Source organism: Puntigrus tetrazona, chromosome 13, assembly GCF_018831695.1.
Source record: "Puntigrus tetrazona isolate hp1 chromosome 13, ASM1883169v1, whole genome shotgun sequence".
Lineage (NCBI taxonomy): Eukaryota > Metazoa > Chordata > Actinopteri > Cypriniformes > Cyprinidae > Puntigrus > Puntigrus tetrazona.
Window position 1 is genome coordinate 6,353,360 of NC_056711.1, and position 13,311 is coordinate 6,366,670.

Below are 13,311 nucleotides of genomic sequence, written 5' to 3' on the forward strand. Positions count from 1 at the left end.
GTGGTATCAGTGTCTGCTTTTTCTGCAGTCTGACATATTTTATATTATGTTCCACATATTAAGCAGCATAACCATTTCAACACTAATTACATTTATCTAATTATACATTTAAACCAGCATAAATTCTAAATCCATTTCTACATTTTTGTTACATGAGCTTTTTCAGTCCCTACCTAGAAGATTAGCAACAGTGTTGAAAAAAATGTAAATGTCATTGTAACAGAGGTAAACCTCCATCAGCGATCTTGACTGTGCACACATTTATTAAATTATATGCTAATGTAAACTATCTGAATGCTAAATTAAACCAGTTTGGCAAGTGTGAGGTGAAACAAGGCAGTAATATTTTCAATATCAATGCCAAAGCTTATAGAAGGTCCTGTCGGTATTTAGGATGTGTGGGACCAATTAAATCTTGTCTTCATAACCCTTTTAATAAAAGTAACAACCTTGTTTTCGCCTGCAAACTGTTAAGTCTTCCGCAGACTCCGTATTCAACAGCTTGTATCCTGTAAGTGTGTGGGTGCCAGTTTTTTTGGCATATTGCAGGCTTTTGGGTGACCCGATGTGAAGTGTAAAAGTGGCTCAGATAAAGTTTTCTTCCTGGCTAACTGCAGAAAACATTTTATTAGCGTGAGCCCGGTTGAAACCGCCTGGTCTAGCTGCTCCTGACCGACCGCTCCTGTGCTCCTCTCCTCTCCTCAGTCGATGAAGATGGGATGGACTGCATGGACAACGAGCGACGGCCACACTTCCCCCAGTTCTCCTACTCCGCCAGCGGGAGAGAGTGAGCGCCACGCAGCCGACACTGCCTCATCCTCATCAAGGTTACCACTGGAACAAATTAGGTCTTCAGCTTCTAACAGCCCCGGCCCATTTTGACCCTTCATCGTCCATCTTGGTTCTTTCATTTGTTTAGCTAGACCAAGGGAAACTTCTGATTTAGGGTAATGAGAATTTGCACGTCGGGTCGGACCGAGGTCCAGCCCGCTCAAACGTCCTCACAGCTCCAGCCCAAAGGTTGGGTCGCGATGGGAGAACTTTTGCTGTTTGTGTTTATTGTGTTTCTCTCTTTGATTTGAGATGTTGCTCCACATTCCTTATTCGGTGGGAACTAGTACGAAGGACACATCCATTAGTTCAGATAAATCCATATAACTGCATGGCTAGAGATTCACATGGGTTTCTGGGCGATTCTGGGTACACTTAGTATAGCTACTCCAAACCACTCCAGTCTCAGCTGCTTCTGTTCTTACTGTTTTTAAGGTTCACCTTCTGTCAAAACTGCCATAAACGGTTTACTCAGGCTTCACAGAGGACGTCTGTGTTCAGGACTAGCTTTACCCCCCCCCCATCGATCCACAACCTAGTATTCCTCCGTACAAAGCCCTGTGAACCTGAGCTATGCAGCGCTAAACTCTGACTAAAACTACCCGTTAGAAATGCTCACTCAAACGTATTGACCGAAGGCTTTATTTCTGACATATCGTTCCCTGGGAAAAATGGCACGTTTGACGGATGCGGGGTGTTTTATTCAGCGATACACAACTGTGATGTACAGTTGACGATCAGATGAAATTCCCCCAAAGACCAAACTGTTTTCGAACAGTCGTGAGAAAGCCTCAACCCTCAATAGTTCAGTCATCATGTAACCGTAACAAAAAATAAGCCAGCATTAATTAAAAGGAAGCACTTTTTCTCAATCACATTTTTTGCTATAAAATGTATTTATTTTTTTCTTTTTGTTTGTTTGTCCTTGCGTTTATTAAGAGTGCTTTCTGAATTTTTCTTTTTTTTTTGAATGAAATAAATGCACCTAAAAAGGCTTACGAATGTAGATGGGTCACTGCAAAGGCCTTTGTTTCTTCTTATTTTATTTTCCCTGAACTGTTTTCTTAGTACCCCAATGTAGTGTTGTTCTTTTTTTTTCTTCCCCAAAGGAATTTGACTTTCTTCCTCAACATTGTGAGCAGTCTGATGTTGAAACGTGTCGCTTGTCTTTCCACCAATGAAAGGGCTGTAAAAGACCATACTGATTCATTCAGATGGGTCAACGTTAATGTTAAAGTTTGTAACAGAGCAGGACACGCGTCCCATTGTGCTTTGCTTGACCTTTTAACGAGCATTTAAATAAGACGCGGCACATAGGCAGGACTGTGAACATTAACGAATGAGTGCTAATGTGCTTCGCTACATCTAATATCATGTTCACGTTCCTTCTTAAAATACCCCCGATCCGATGTTAGCGTACAAATCCTTCGATGAACATTGAGATGCTAGGATGTCTATGAGTTAGGAGCGAAAAATGTTTCTGGTGGTTACAGACTGGATGAAGCTTGATGAGATGAGTTGAAACGGACAGTGTTTTTTAAACGGGATCAAAGGGAAATATCTGGATTATTGAGTAATAATTTGATATATGCAGTACATTTCCTGATAGTGTTTGGCAATAAAACCTGCTGTGTGTCTGTGGTGTTTGTTTTCTGAGTGTAAAGATGGATCTTGTGCATGTTGTTGTTGCGTTCAGCGTGTCAGTTTAATTTGGGCAGGAACGGCAAAATCTTTCGTTCGTTTTTTGCCTTGGCTCTTTTTTGAGTGCGGCCACGAGGTATGAGGTTGAGGTGAGAATACGGACATTAGCGAAGAGAGGAAGTGATACGCGAGGAAGGAGCGAGTCTGGACTGTATGAACTGTATATGAAACGCGACGTAGAACAAGGTCCGTTAGAGCGGGACGTCTGAACTGGGATTTCTTGCACGTTAGCCGAAGACCGACACGGATTTGATGACGGCCGGTTTAAGGATGATTCAGAAAGTTTCTGTCCACCTCCCTCACGCCAAACTGAGCTTTCCGCCAAAATGCCTGCGTTGATTGTGAGCATTGTGAATTGTCCAATGGTGTAATGTGAGATGCCGTAGCATGGTACTGTTGCTCTATTGCCAGATTTGATTTCAGTCGATCTTGAGGATGTTCTTGCGTTCAAACTGTGACGTCCAGCCCAGTAATGTTTTCTGACAGCACAGCCGTGGTACTGCGGGAAGATTCGCTGTTTGTGTCATTCCGTCTTCCGACTTGCACGTTTTCCTTTCGACCATTCATTGTCTTTTTTCCCCCCATTCCTTTTTCTCCTTTTATTTATTTATTGTTTTTGAGAAAGCGAGACGAAACGTTAAAGAACTACCTGATTTAATTTAATGGGCTTACACTGCTGACTGTTTAGTTTTTTTGGGGGGGGGTGTTCGATTCTGTTTTATGAATTTTTTTTTATTTATAAGTGAATAACTTGAATATTTTTCAACTATTTGTGTCTTGTTTTACATTTTCCGGTTAGGTTTCGAGTAGGGAGAAGCAAGCACTCGTTTTGTATTTTTCTTTGCTCCTTTGTTTTTGCTTTTTCACTTCAGATTTGTGATTGTACGGATTGTACTTGGTAGGATTGTTCGATCATACTGTGACGCCGTTCGTCCATTTCATTTATTTTAAATATGCACTTGTGAGGGACCAAAGGGTTCTCCTCAAAATACATGGAGAGGCAGAGAATGGTGATGTTCATTGGGGCGGTAACTTGCATGTGATTTTACTTTATTTAAACAGCAGAAGGGCCTTTGGCTTTGTCCAAATCAATCATACACTTTTGTAATTCCATATTTTAACACTTGGCTTTGTATCTGCCTGTAGTAGCACTTTCATACCCATTGCTCTTTTTATATAGCTCAGCATAAGAAAAAAGGGTCCTTGCTTTGGAAAAAAAAAAGAAAGAAAATAAGACGAGAGGAAAAAAAAAAACTTGAAAGCACAGATTTCGCCCCCTCATGGACCTCATGCTACTTTACTTTTCCTGAGTGATTGTGCTCTGTAATATGTAACGGTGTGGATGCGGATAGACCTGAAATGCTGCCAGGAGACACAAGCTTTGCCTGGTGACACAGACAGACTAACATTTCCCAAGATTCCCCTAATGCTCTAGTGTTGTAGAAAAGTCGAGCTGTGCTGTTGTCACCACTTCAGAGTTTCAGGACAGTAAAAACACACGTAAGCCCAAGCTAAAGTCCTAATTCCCTGAATACTGAACTAGTGTGAGGAAGGGACCCATGGAGACATGGGCGGCACGGGCTCCATCCCTCCTAAGCGCACATCCGTGTGCACACTGCTGCTACTGTTTGTACTGTCTACAACAGACTTTCTCTATATCGCGCTCCTGGTAGTGTATTATGAATGAGCATGAATTGTAAAGTATTTATTTAAAAACGAAAAAAAAAGACGAATCTTTAAAAAAAAAAAAGAAACAAAAAAAGAAACATTTTATGTCCATGTAGCTTTAGAGTTTGTGACATTTCTTGACCTTGCTAGCTCTGTCATTAGATCCATGTTAAGAACTAGTCATGTGTTAAGAATTTTACATGGAAGGGATTAACACGGAAAATAAAAAATAAAGAACTGTATTACCATTCATCATAAAAAAAAAACAAAAACGAAAAAACAAAGTTTATTTCCTTGAATACAGTATAGGGGCCCACGTGGATGCGGAAAGCTTATCTGCAAGAAACTGTTTTTGTACACTGTACATCCTAGTATTTTTACACGTAAATGTATATGATAGGGATGCACATTATTTTCCTTCTTACAGACTGCTTAAATAAAGCACTATGTCAATCTGCTTTGGCTTGAGTTCTGTCTCTGACTTATTTGCTCCAGACAAAAAACATCCACAATCTATCATAAGACAACTAATATATATATATATATATATATATATATATATATATATATAATATAATTATATATATATATATATATATATGGGGATTAATTTATACAATGGGGACATATACAGAGAGAAAACATTTTTTAATTGGTATCTTTGATAAAAAAAATAAATACAAAAAAATATGCAAGTTATTAAAAAAGGATTTCATTCACAGATATCTAGTCATGTCCAGTTATGAAGCCACATTTCTTGTATGCTTTTTATGCATTCTTTATTTAAAATAAGTAAACGCTGTCCTTTGACTCCTCTCGTAGCGTTTCACGCGTCACAGCGGTCAGTTCCTTCTTCCTGACCGATCACGTGACCTCACACGGCCGGCATGTCCGTTCTTTTCTCAACATGCACCTGAGGACAAGGTGACACGCACACAGGACAACCGTGAGACAGCCTCAACAAGAGAAGTACTAATCATCTTAACAGAAGAAGAGGAATGAACCGCACTTCTGTCTCGCACAACGCTTTCATTTCTTTCAAACAGCCTAGCATAATTCCTAATTGGCCTTGTATAATGAGCTGTGAGCGCGAGCGGGACACGGTCTGAGCGGTCAGCATGTGGGTGTTCTTACACAAATGCTCAGAGGGAGAGTCTGAATTACTAACTCGCTCTAATAACAAAACAACAGCATGGTAGTATTAACAGAGCCGAAAGCGGCGGCGCTTTGCGGAGCATCACTCCATTTGCAATAATCTCCAACGAATGTCAGCATTCGGCGATTCGCTGTCTGTTGCTGACGTGCCTCTAGCAGCAATCTGGATGAGCATCTGTGGGTGCCTAGTCTAGCGTGATGTGCAGCCATGGCTACCAGCTGCTGTGCTGCTTGTGCGCTCTCTCCTCTCTCTCTACGGATGCAGGTCACATTTTACTACACAATCCAAACATTTGCAAGTAATTATATTAAGCGCAAATAAAATTAAACCCATTTCATCATCGATATTTTTTTTTAAAATGACAATATAAGCACATTTCCCTTCAAAGTTATTCGTACAACATCCAGATCTTCTACTTTATCATTAGCCTGAATGGAGATTATGATTAGACTGTCGCTACTGTATATATAAGGGATCAGAGAAAAATAATCAATGCGTTACAATTCTCTCTTCAATGACTCTGAGCTGGTTTTGACATACAACCGTTTTGATGTAACATTTATATATATATATTTGAAAAAAAAGATGTACATATTCAAAGTCAATTAACTCATAAATTAATAAGAAAGAAAGAAAATTTAGATGATTTTTTTTTGCGATTCCAGAACTGATTGATTTGGTTTGAGAGGAGTCTTTTTGAAGTTTTATAAGTATGGGTCAAAGACATTAAGTGTAACACAATATTTATGTAAAAAATCTAACAATATGCTTATAGACTTGCACATATTAAAATATATAAAAAATAAAATTCATTATTGTTTTAAACGAGTAAAAAAAAATCTTACAAATGGTCAAAACCTAGGATAGTAGCATATTTTCAATATGTAAAATTGCAACTTATTAAAATTTAAAAGTACTTCCTTTTAATGTGTCATAAATTGATTTTTGTCTGAAAAATATATTTTGATAAATACGCCTCCCAAGACTGTTGATTTTAGTGGGTAAATTTAGTATAACGGGAAAATGTGAAAGATGTGTTTTTGGCTCAGAAAAACAAAACTGCATTTAATTTAATACAAGAATTTAAAGAAGCATTAGACTTATTATTTTATGGTTATTCATATACATAAATATATTGTAGAAGTTTATATATGGCAAAATTATGGTCATTCTCAAATATATTCCGAATGATTTAGTTTGGAGTAAAAGAAACAATGATGTTTTTGATGTTAAAAGTTGAAGCAGGTAAAGCACTCTAAAGGTCTGAGTAGAGTGTGTAACAGAGACTGACCTGGGCTCCCAGCTTGTGCATGTCCTTCCTGCAGGAGCTGCTTCTGTCGGCTGAGGAGCTGCAGCACCTGCTGGGAACTGGCCTGACAGTGCTGGTCCAGCTGCTGCAGTCTGACAAAACACACACACACACACACACACTTCACTGTACCAGACTGAGCTTTGACTGACTTTCAGAAATGCTCTCCTGCCCCTGATGTTTTTCCAACAGAAAGTTCTCAATTTTGGGATGTTTGTCGAAACGACAGAATTGCTGAAAGACTTCACAAAATAGCCTGGCAAAACCTGAAAATCATATTATCACCGATTAGCACACGGAAAATACAATTCTGCAATTAATTTAGTCATCATTTATCATGTCACTGCAAACATACATTTTTTTTAAACTTCTAAAAGCTAAAAGTAGACATATTTTAGAACGTGTACGCTTCTTTTCCATACATAGAAAGTACGTAAGAACTGGAGCTATTAATAAAAGTAGATTCTTCCCTCTGCCATTGGCTGGGCAAACACACAGCACCACTGTCTCAATCACTATATCTGTGTCAAACATTCAGAGTGATCTTCTGACAACAGTCACATGAGCTGTAAGATATTTCTTTCTAAACAATCTGCATTTTCATTAGTGTGGGAAATTAAACAAGTCCAAGGTAATATACAATACTGTAAAACTTCATTTTACAGTCACACCTAACAGCATGCACATTACTACAATATTAGCCATTTTTATTAGTGCTAATCAAGCACACATTAATGCCATATTCTACACCCCTAAACCTACCCGCTGTCTAAACTTAACAACTACCTTACTATCAATAATCTGCCTAAATATAACGAAAATGGAGGAAAGCGACTGAAAGCATGAGCCGAAAATGAGCCTCCTGCTGACTGAAGCAAGAACCATTTTCAAGCTTTTCTTCTTCTTTTTTCCCCCCTGTCTGGTGTGACAGTAGATGTTTTTCTGCTTTTCACCTCTGGTTCCTTAAATCCCGTGAGCAGAATAGTTTGTCCGCCTGCGCTAGACAGCTTGTTCCTGTCCTCGGGCCTCAGTCAAGCGCTGTAGTTCTTTTGTCTCCTCTTTCTTTCCTTTCATTTCTCTGCTGGCCTTCCTGGTGTGAGCTGGACAGGGCTGATCACAGGGCTGTGGTGGGCATCCTGTCCCATGCTCGGGCCCTGCTGTGTAGGGAGCTGGCGCCACTGCTGCCGCCCACCTCCAGAGTCTGGCAGCGCTCTGACACTGGCCCTAACCTCCTCCACACACTACTTAGCTCCAAATGTTCTTCTGTATTAGTGCACCCATCCAAACCTTTATCTAGCAGTTCTGCTGTTCTCAGGTCTTTTAGAAAGTACCATTCATCTGCTGTTGTTTACCAAAATGAGAAATAAATAAGAAATAAAAGAATGAGAGAAACTTCAGAAGTGAGAGCTGCAAGAACATGTCCATTATTTGTAAACCCGCTTAAGCGCTGTTAGTGTGCCATCTGCTTTTTCTGACACAGGGTTTACTTTTCTTCTCAAAATAGGAGTTTTATTGTTTGAGACTGGTTCGATATTAGTAAAAAAACTATTATGAATATGCAGACTCTAATCACTCAAAGTAAATATGTATAAATTGTGTGCAGTTACTGTATATAATATGAGTTGTACACTGCATCTATGTCTTTGCTAATGACTTGTGGAAAAAAATACAGGAAGCCTATAGTTTCAAATACATGAATTTACAGCCCTCTTACCACAAAAGTAAATAAAAAAATTAAATCAATTTGAAATATGAAAAATAAACATTTGCATGTAAAATTAAATTATTACTACTAAGGATAGAAACAGCAGTAATAATATTCCTTATTTATTAAATAATTATTAATATTACGTACTAAATAACATTCTTAGTTTATGAAATCAAAAGGTTCTTTTTTTAATTGATCAAAACTGTAAAGACATTTATAATGTCACAATGTAATTTTTATTTGAAATAATGTTGTTCTATTGTAAACAATTTTAACAATTAAATTATCAATAATTGTTATAATTATTATTATTAATTTCATGCTTTAATAATACTTTTTCATGCATTAAATTGATCAAAAATTGATTTTTATATTTTTAAATAAATGCTGCTCTTTTGAACCATCTATTCTTCAAAGAATCCTTAAAAAGTATCAGTTTCCACAAAAATATTAAGCACACCTCAATATTGATATTAAAAAAAGTTTTTAAAGACCAGTTCAGTATATAAGAATGATTTCTGAAAGATCATTTGACACTGAATTCTGGAATAATGTCTGCTTTATCACAGAAATAAATTAGATTTAAAAAAACCTGAATGTATTTTTTATCAAATAAATGCAGCTGTGGTGAACAGAAGAAAACATTACCAACCAATTCAGTGTTATTAAACTCACTGTAGTGGTATTATATGAGGTTTTTTTCCTAGCAGTCAGCAATTAAAAATATTGTTAGGATTAAACAAGAACTAATGGAATGATTATGAACTAATGGATAACATTTCATAATTCAGCTGAACCAAATTATAAGCCTGTCACAATGTCACTTATCTATTCCAATTCATTAGAACGTTTGCCGTTTCTGCTGTAAGTGCATGTTGGCCTCAGTATATGGTCAGGCATCCTGAAGCAGCTAAAGCAGGTTGTGTAATTCCTCCCCTCACACGCGAGCCATCTGCAGCACCTTTGCACCTCTGGAGACAGACGTGCTGCATTAACCTATTATACAATCACAGCAAATGTCAAACAGCTCTCGACCCCCCCCCCCATATTTATCTGCTCTACAGCCACTCGAGAAAAAGTCTCAAATCCGTCCGAAGTGCGTGACCCATGCCCTTGTTCAGGGCCGTGTTAGTTTGTGTTTGACTCCCACAAACTGTCCCAAAGAGTGGGAAAAAAAAAAAAAGAGAGAAAACTCCCGTAGTCATCTCTGAAGCTGGACTCGCAACGGGAGTCTGATTAAATTAGAAGGCTGTCCAGCAGCTAAGGCTGCAAATCCAATAACCTCCCTCCATTTACTGGCACGCAACTTAATTAGGTTTTTAATACAGCTTAGTGCATGGAGCTGGGCTGAGCTGGCCCGGCCTGGACACTGCTGCCTCTGCCCGCTACTGAGAGAGCTGGAGAAGGGTTTTAAGGGAGAGTAGAGCTTCCCCGCTGACCCTGGTGAAAGGACACCATCTGCTGGCTCCCAGGCTAACTGAAGCCAGCGCAACGCACAGACACGGCTAACCCGACAGCTGAGGAGAGAAATAAGCGCTCAGGTAACTGTACCGGCCATTTAGATATTTACAAAACATATGAGAATACCGGGCTTTACTTTTTTAAAGCAATTATTGGTAACACTTTAGTATAGGGACGAATTTTATTTACATTATTAACTAGTAGCTCATTAGCATGCCAGTTATTAACATATCGTCTGTTTATTAGTACTTAGACCATATTCTATATCCCTAATCCTACCCAATACCTAAACCTAACGACTACCTTAGGTACTTCTAATAAGCAGCAAATCAGGAGTTTATTGAGGCAAAAGTTGCAGTTAATGATTTGTTAATAGTGAGAATTGGCATTTAAAATAAAGTGAGACCCAATTTCAGGCTGAGGAAAGATTCAAGTTTCTTATGCTCACCAAGGCTGCATTTATTGAATCAACAATACAGTAAAAACTAATATTTTGAAATAATATTAACATTTATTTTTCTTAATATACATTTCAAAATGTAAATTTCCAATCTGAGTTTTCAGCATCAACACTCATCTTCAGTGTCACATGGTCCTTCAGAAATCATTCTAATATGCTGGTTTAAAAAAACATGAATGTGATTTTAAGGATTACTGGTTGAACAGAAAGTTCAAAAGAACAGCATTTTTTTTTTATAAAAATGAAAAAGTAATGTGCTTCAATTGAAGCACATTACTTTTTCATTTTAAAAGTATTACACGATATTTTAAATGAGTGCACTTTTAACTGTGTTCTACCATTATTTTATTATCAAGTGTGTTTGTCAATCTAGTTCATTCAGTTTAGTTATTGAAATAGCATCTCAAGACAGGACTGGTTAAAGAATGACATTAAATTAGACCCTCAACTGAAACATAGGAGGTCCTGCTTTACTCCACTCCTCAAACACAAATACTTCAGCTCTTTACTTTTTATGTAACTTAGCTCTATACTGTATGTGAATCTAAATTCATTGCTTTGGATTCTAAAACCAAAATGGACATTTTGTAAAATAAATAAATAATTCTAATACTAAAAATACATATTTGATGGTTCAAAACCAACGTTTTTTTGTGAATGATCTGCAGGTGCTGTGAGTTAGTATAATAAACAGTGCGAGAGCGCGAGTGGCCTGCAGTGCTGCCACCTGTACAGCGAGTCTTGACGCTGATGGACTGGACTGAAGTTCCTCCACTCATGTGGCCTGTTGTGGCCTCAGGGTATGTGATTTTTATGAGCGATGTTCAGTGCTTAGCATCTGTTTAGCGTTGGCCAAATGAATTGGCAAGAAGCAGAGAATAAACTCTCAGCTCTTGCGAATACACAAAACCAATCACCCCCCAAAAATAAAACAAAACAGCTGAAATGCGCCCTGAAAAATATACAAAATAAAAAATGGATTCTTTTTACATTCAGTGAATGCAACAAAAGCCCTTGTAATCATTAATTCTGGAAATCATTTTAGATTAAATGAATTAAGCGTAAAATAAACATGAAATACTAAATGGAAAATCTTTTATCTTTTTTTAAAATTGTCTAATGAGTACAGGGCTCACAAAAACACCGACAATAGCAGTTACTTAGTACAGCATATCAGAACAAATGAGGCAGGTTTAGTTCCTTCAATGCACAAACAAACCAATAGAAAAAGATCTCAACAAATGGAACGACAAATCACTAAATCCGCTGAATTTGCGGGGCTCCATTCAGCAGCATGCTGCGGATAGTGGCGGGAATGGGTGCGCGAGGCTTGGAGGAAGGATAAGCGGTATAGAATATATGCAATCTGTCTTGGCTTGGCTAGTTAAAACAGGCTTGCCAGCGGCAGCGAGGACGCAGGGCCAGGGCCAGACACAGCTCGACTGACCGCAGGCCTTAACCTGCTCTAGACTAGCCAAACTCTATTGTTGTACATGATCTCTGCTTTATCTAGCCGTGGTTTAGACCACACGTAGAACTGACTTTGTCCGTACAAACATCACACGATGTTACTGACGTCAATAAAAATTTTTGATCTACTAAGCTACATGCTACAACAACAATCTGCTCTTAAGTGATGCACACATTTACATTGGGCTACGCAACATATGTGATGTCAGGTCTCTATAAAGTTTGTTACTGCCATCAGCTTTTACTGCACACAGAGCCTGAGAAAGGAGCTAAGTGAGCACTATTTTGATGTTATAAATGAGGTCTTAGCGCTGGATAGGGAGCGCTTGGATGCACCACGTAGCGTTTTACAGTTTGCATGCCTTGGGATGTGCCCAGCACCCGCGTAAGCAGGAGCAGTAGAGCCACCGCACCACAAGGCTCTGTCAGCAGGCCACGGAGCTGTTGCCCCCGGCAGTGTGGGCCAGCTGGCCCACGAAGGGTAGAGAAAAGAGGGAAATTAGGGTGGAGAGGCTCCCTGCTGCCCCCTAGCTGCATACTGAAGAGTGTGAGAGTGCGTGACGCTACAGCATAACTTTTAATGTCAAGTGCCACCTGGCATCAGTTTCAGTTTTTGAACGAGCGATCACTTGCTAATAATCAACGAATCCGTAATCACTTAGTTTAGAAAGTCTGTGCTAAATGCTAAAAATACTCAAACAAAGCAGTTTTTTACCTGTATTTTAAACTTAAACTGTCACAACATGTTTTTCTATTATCAATTATTTCTTACGGCGAATCAAGATAGGATTAGCTTGAAGTTGTTACTGTACACCATCAATCAAAAGTTTAAGTGCAGAAAGATATTTTTATTATTATTCTTATATATTAGTGTTACCTGAACATCAAATCTGCATATTGAAAATTATTTCTGAAGAATCACGCTACATTAAAACCTGAAGTACAAATAAGCTTTACCATCACAGGAACAAATTACATTTATAAATTTTACATAATTTATTATGAACAATTTCCTGATAAACATTTGATCCCAATCGCTTATCGATTCACAAAGATGAACTAGGTTTTTATATTATAGGAGGTAAATGTAAGTTTTAATTAACGACATGTAATTCTAGCAAACATACATTTTCTTGTAAATTTTTTTTTAGACATTTCTGTGAGAGGTTTTTTTTTTCAGCTGCTTTGACATCTTTCTCTCTTCTGACTGCTGTAATCCATCTCTCTCAAATGGGAAAGCAGAAATAATGTTTGCTATAAAAATGTTATAATATACAGAGCCACAATATCAAACTTAAACTGGAAATATATAATCTGGTCCATATACAGTATAGCAATCATTGGCCTATTGTCTGCTAGCAAAGCTCAGATTTAGTAAGTTATGCCACTTAAAGCACAGATATTTTAAACAAGACTCCCGTTTGATTTGAAGAAGAGAAGTCCAAATGACCTCTTTTCAAAAGCTGTTGTTCCAAGCACACCGCTAGAAAAACACCAAAAGGTACATCTGACCCAGAAAAGACAGTGATGAGCTTGTGGATGCTAAA

General features: G+C 38.1%; 2 protein-coding genes across 6 annotated transcripts in view; one reads left to right on the forward strand and one right to left on the reverse strand.

Annotated features, from left to right (window-relative positions):
- The window catches only part of akt3a (v-akt murine thymoma viral oncogene homolog 3a), a 78,812-nt gene extending 74,154 nt beyond the window's left edge, over positions 1-4,658 (forward strand). For both annotated transcript variants that reach the window (XM_043256082.1, XM_043256081.1), the window contains one exon: positions 706-4,658. In XM_043256082.1, the coding sequence (XP_043112017.1) occupies positions 706-791 (86 nt within the window). In that variant the 3' untranslated portion in view covers positions 792-4,658. The remainder of the gene's footprint in view (positions 1-705) is intronic.
- A 304-nt stretch (positions 4,659-4,962) lies between these two features.
- sdccag8 (SHH signaling and ciliogenesis regulator sdccag8) overlaps positions 4,963-13,311 on the reverse strand; it is a 38,105-nt gene continuing 29,756 nt past the window's right edge. For 2 of the 4 annotated variants that reach the window (XM_043256079.1, XM_043256077.1), the window contains 2 exons: positions 6,648-6,757; positions 5,153-5,608 (listed from right to left, as the gene is read on the reverse strand). In XM_043256079.1, the coding sequence (XP_043112014.1) occupies positions 5,568-5,608; positions 6,648-6,757 (151 nt within the window). In that variant the 3' untranslated portion in view covers positions 5,153-5,567. The other 2 variants (XM_043256078.1, XM_043256080.1) reach the window with 2 other exon arrangements.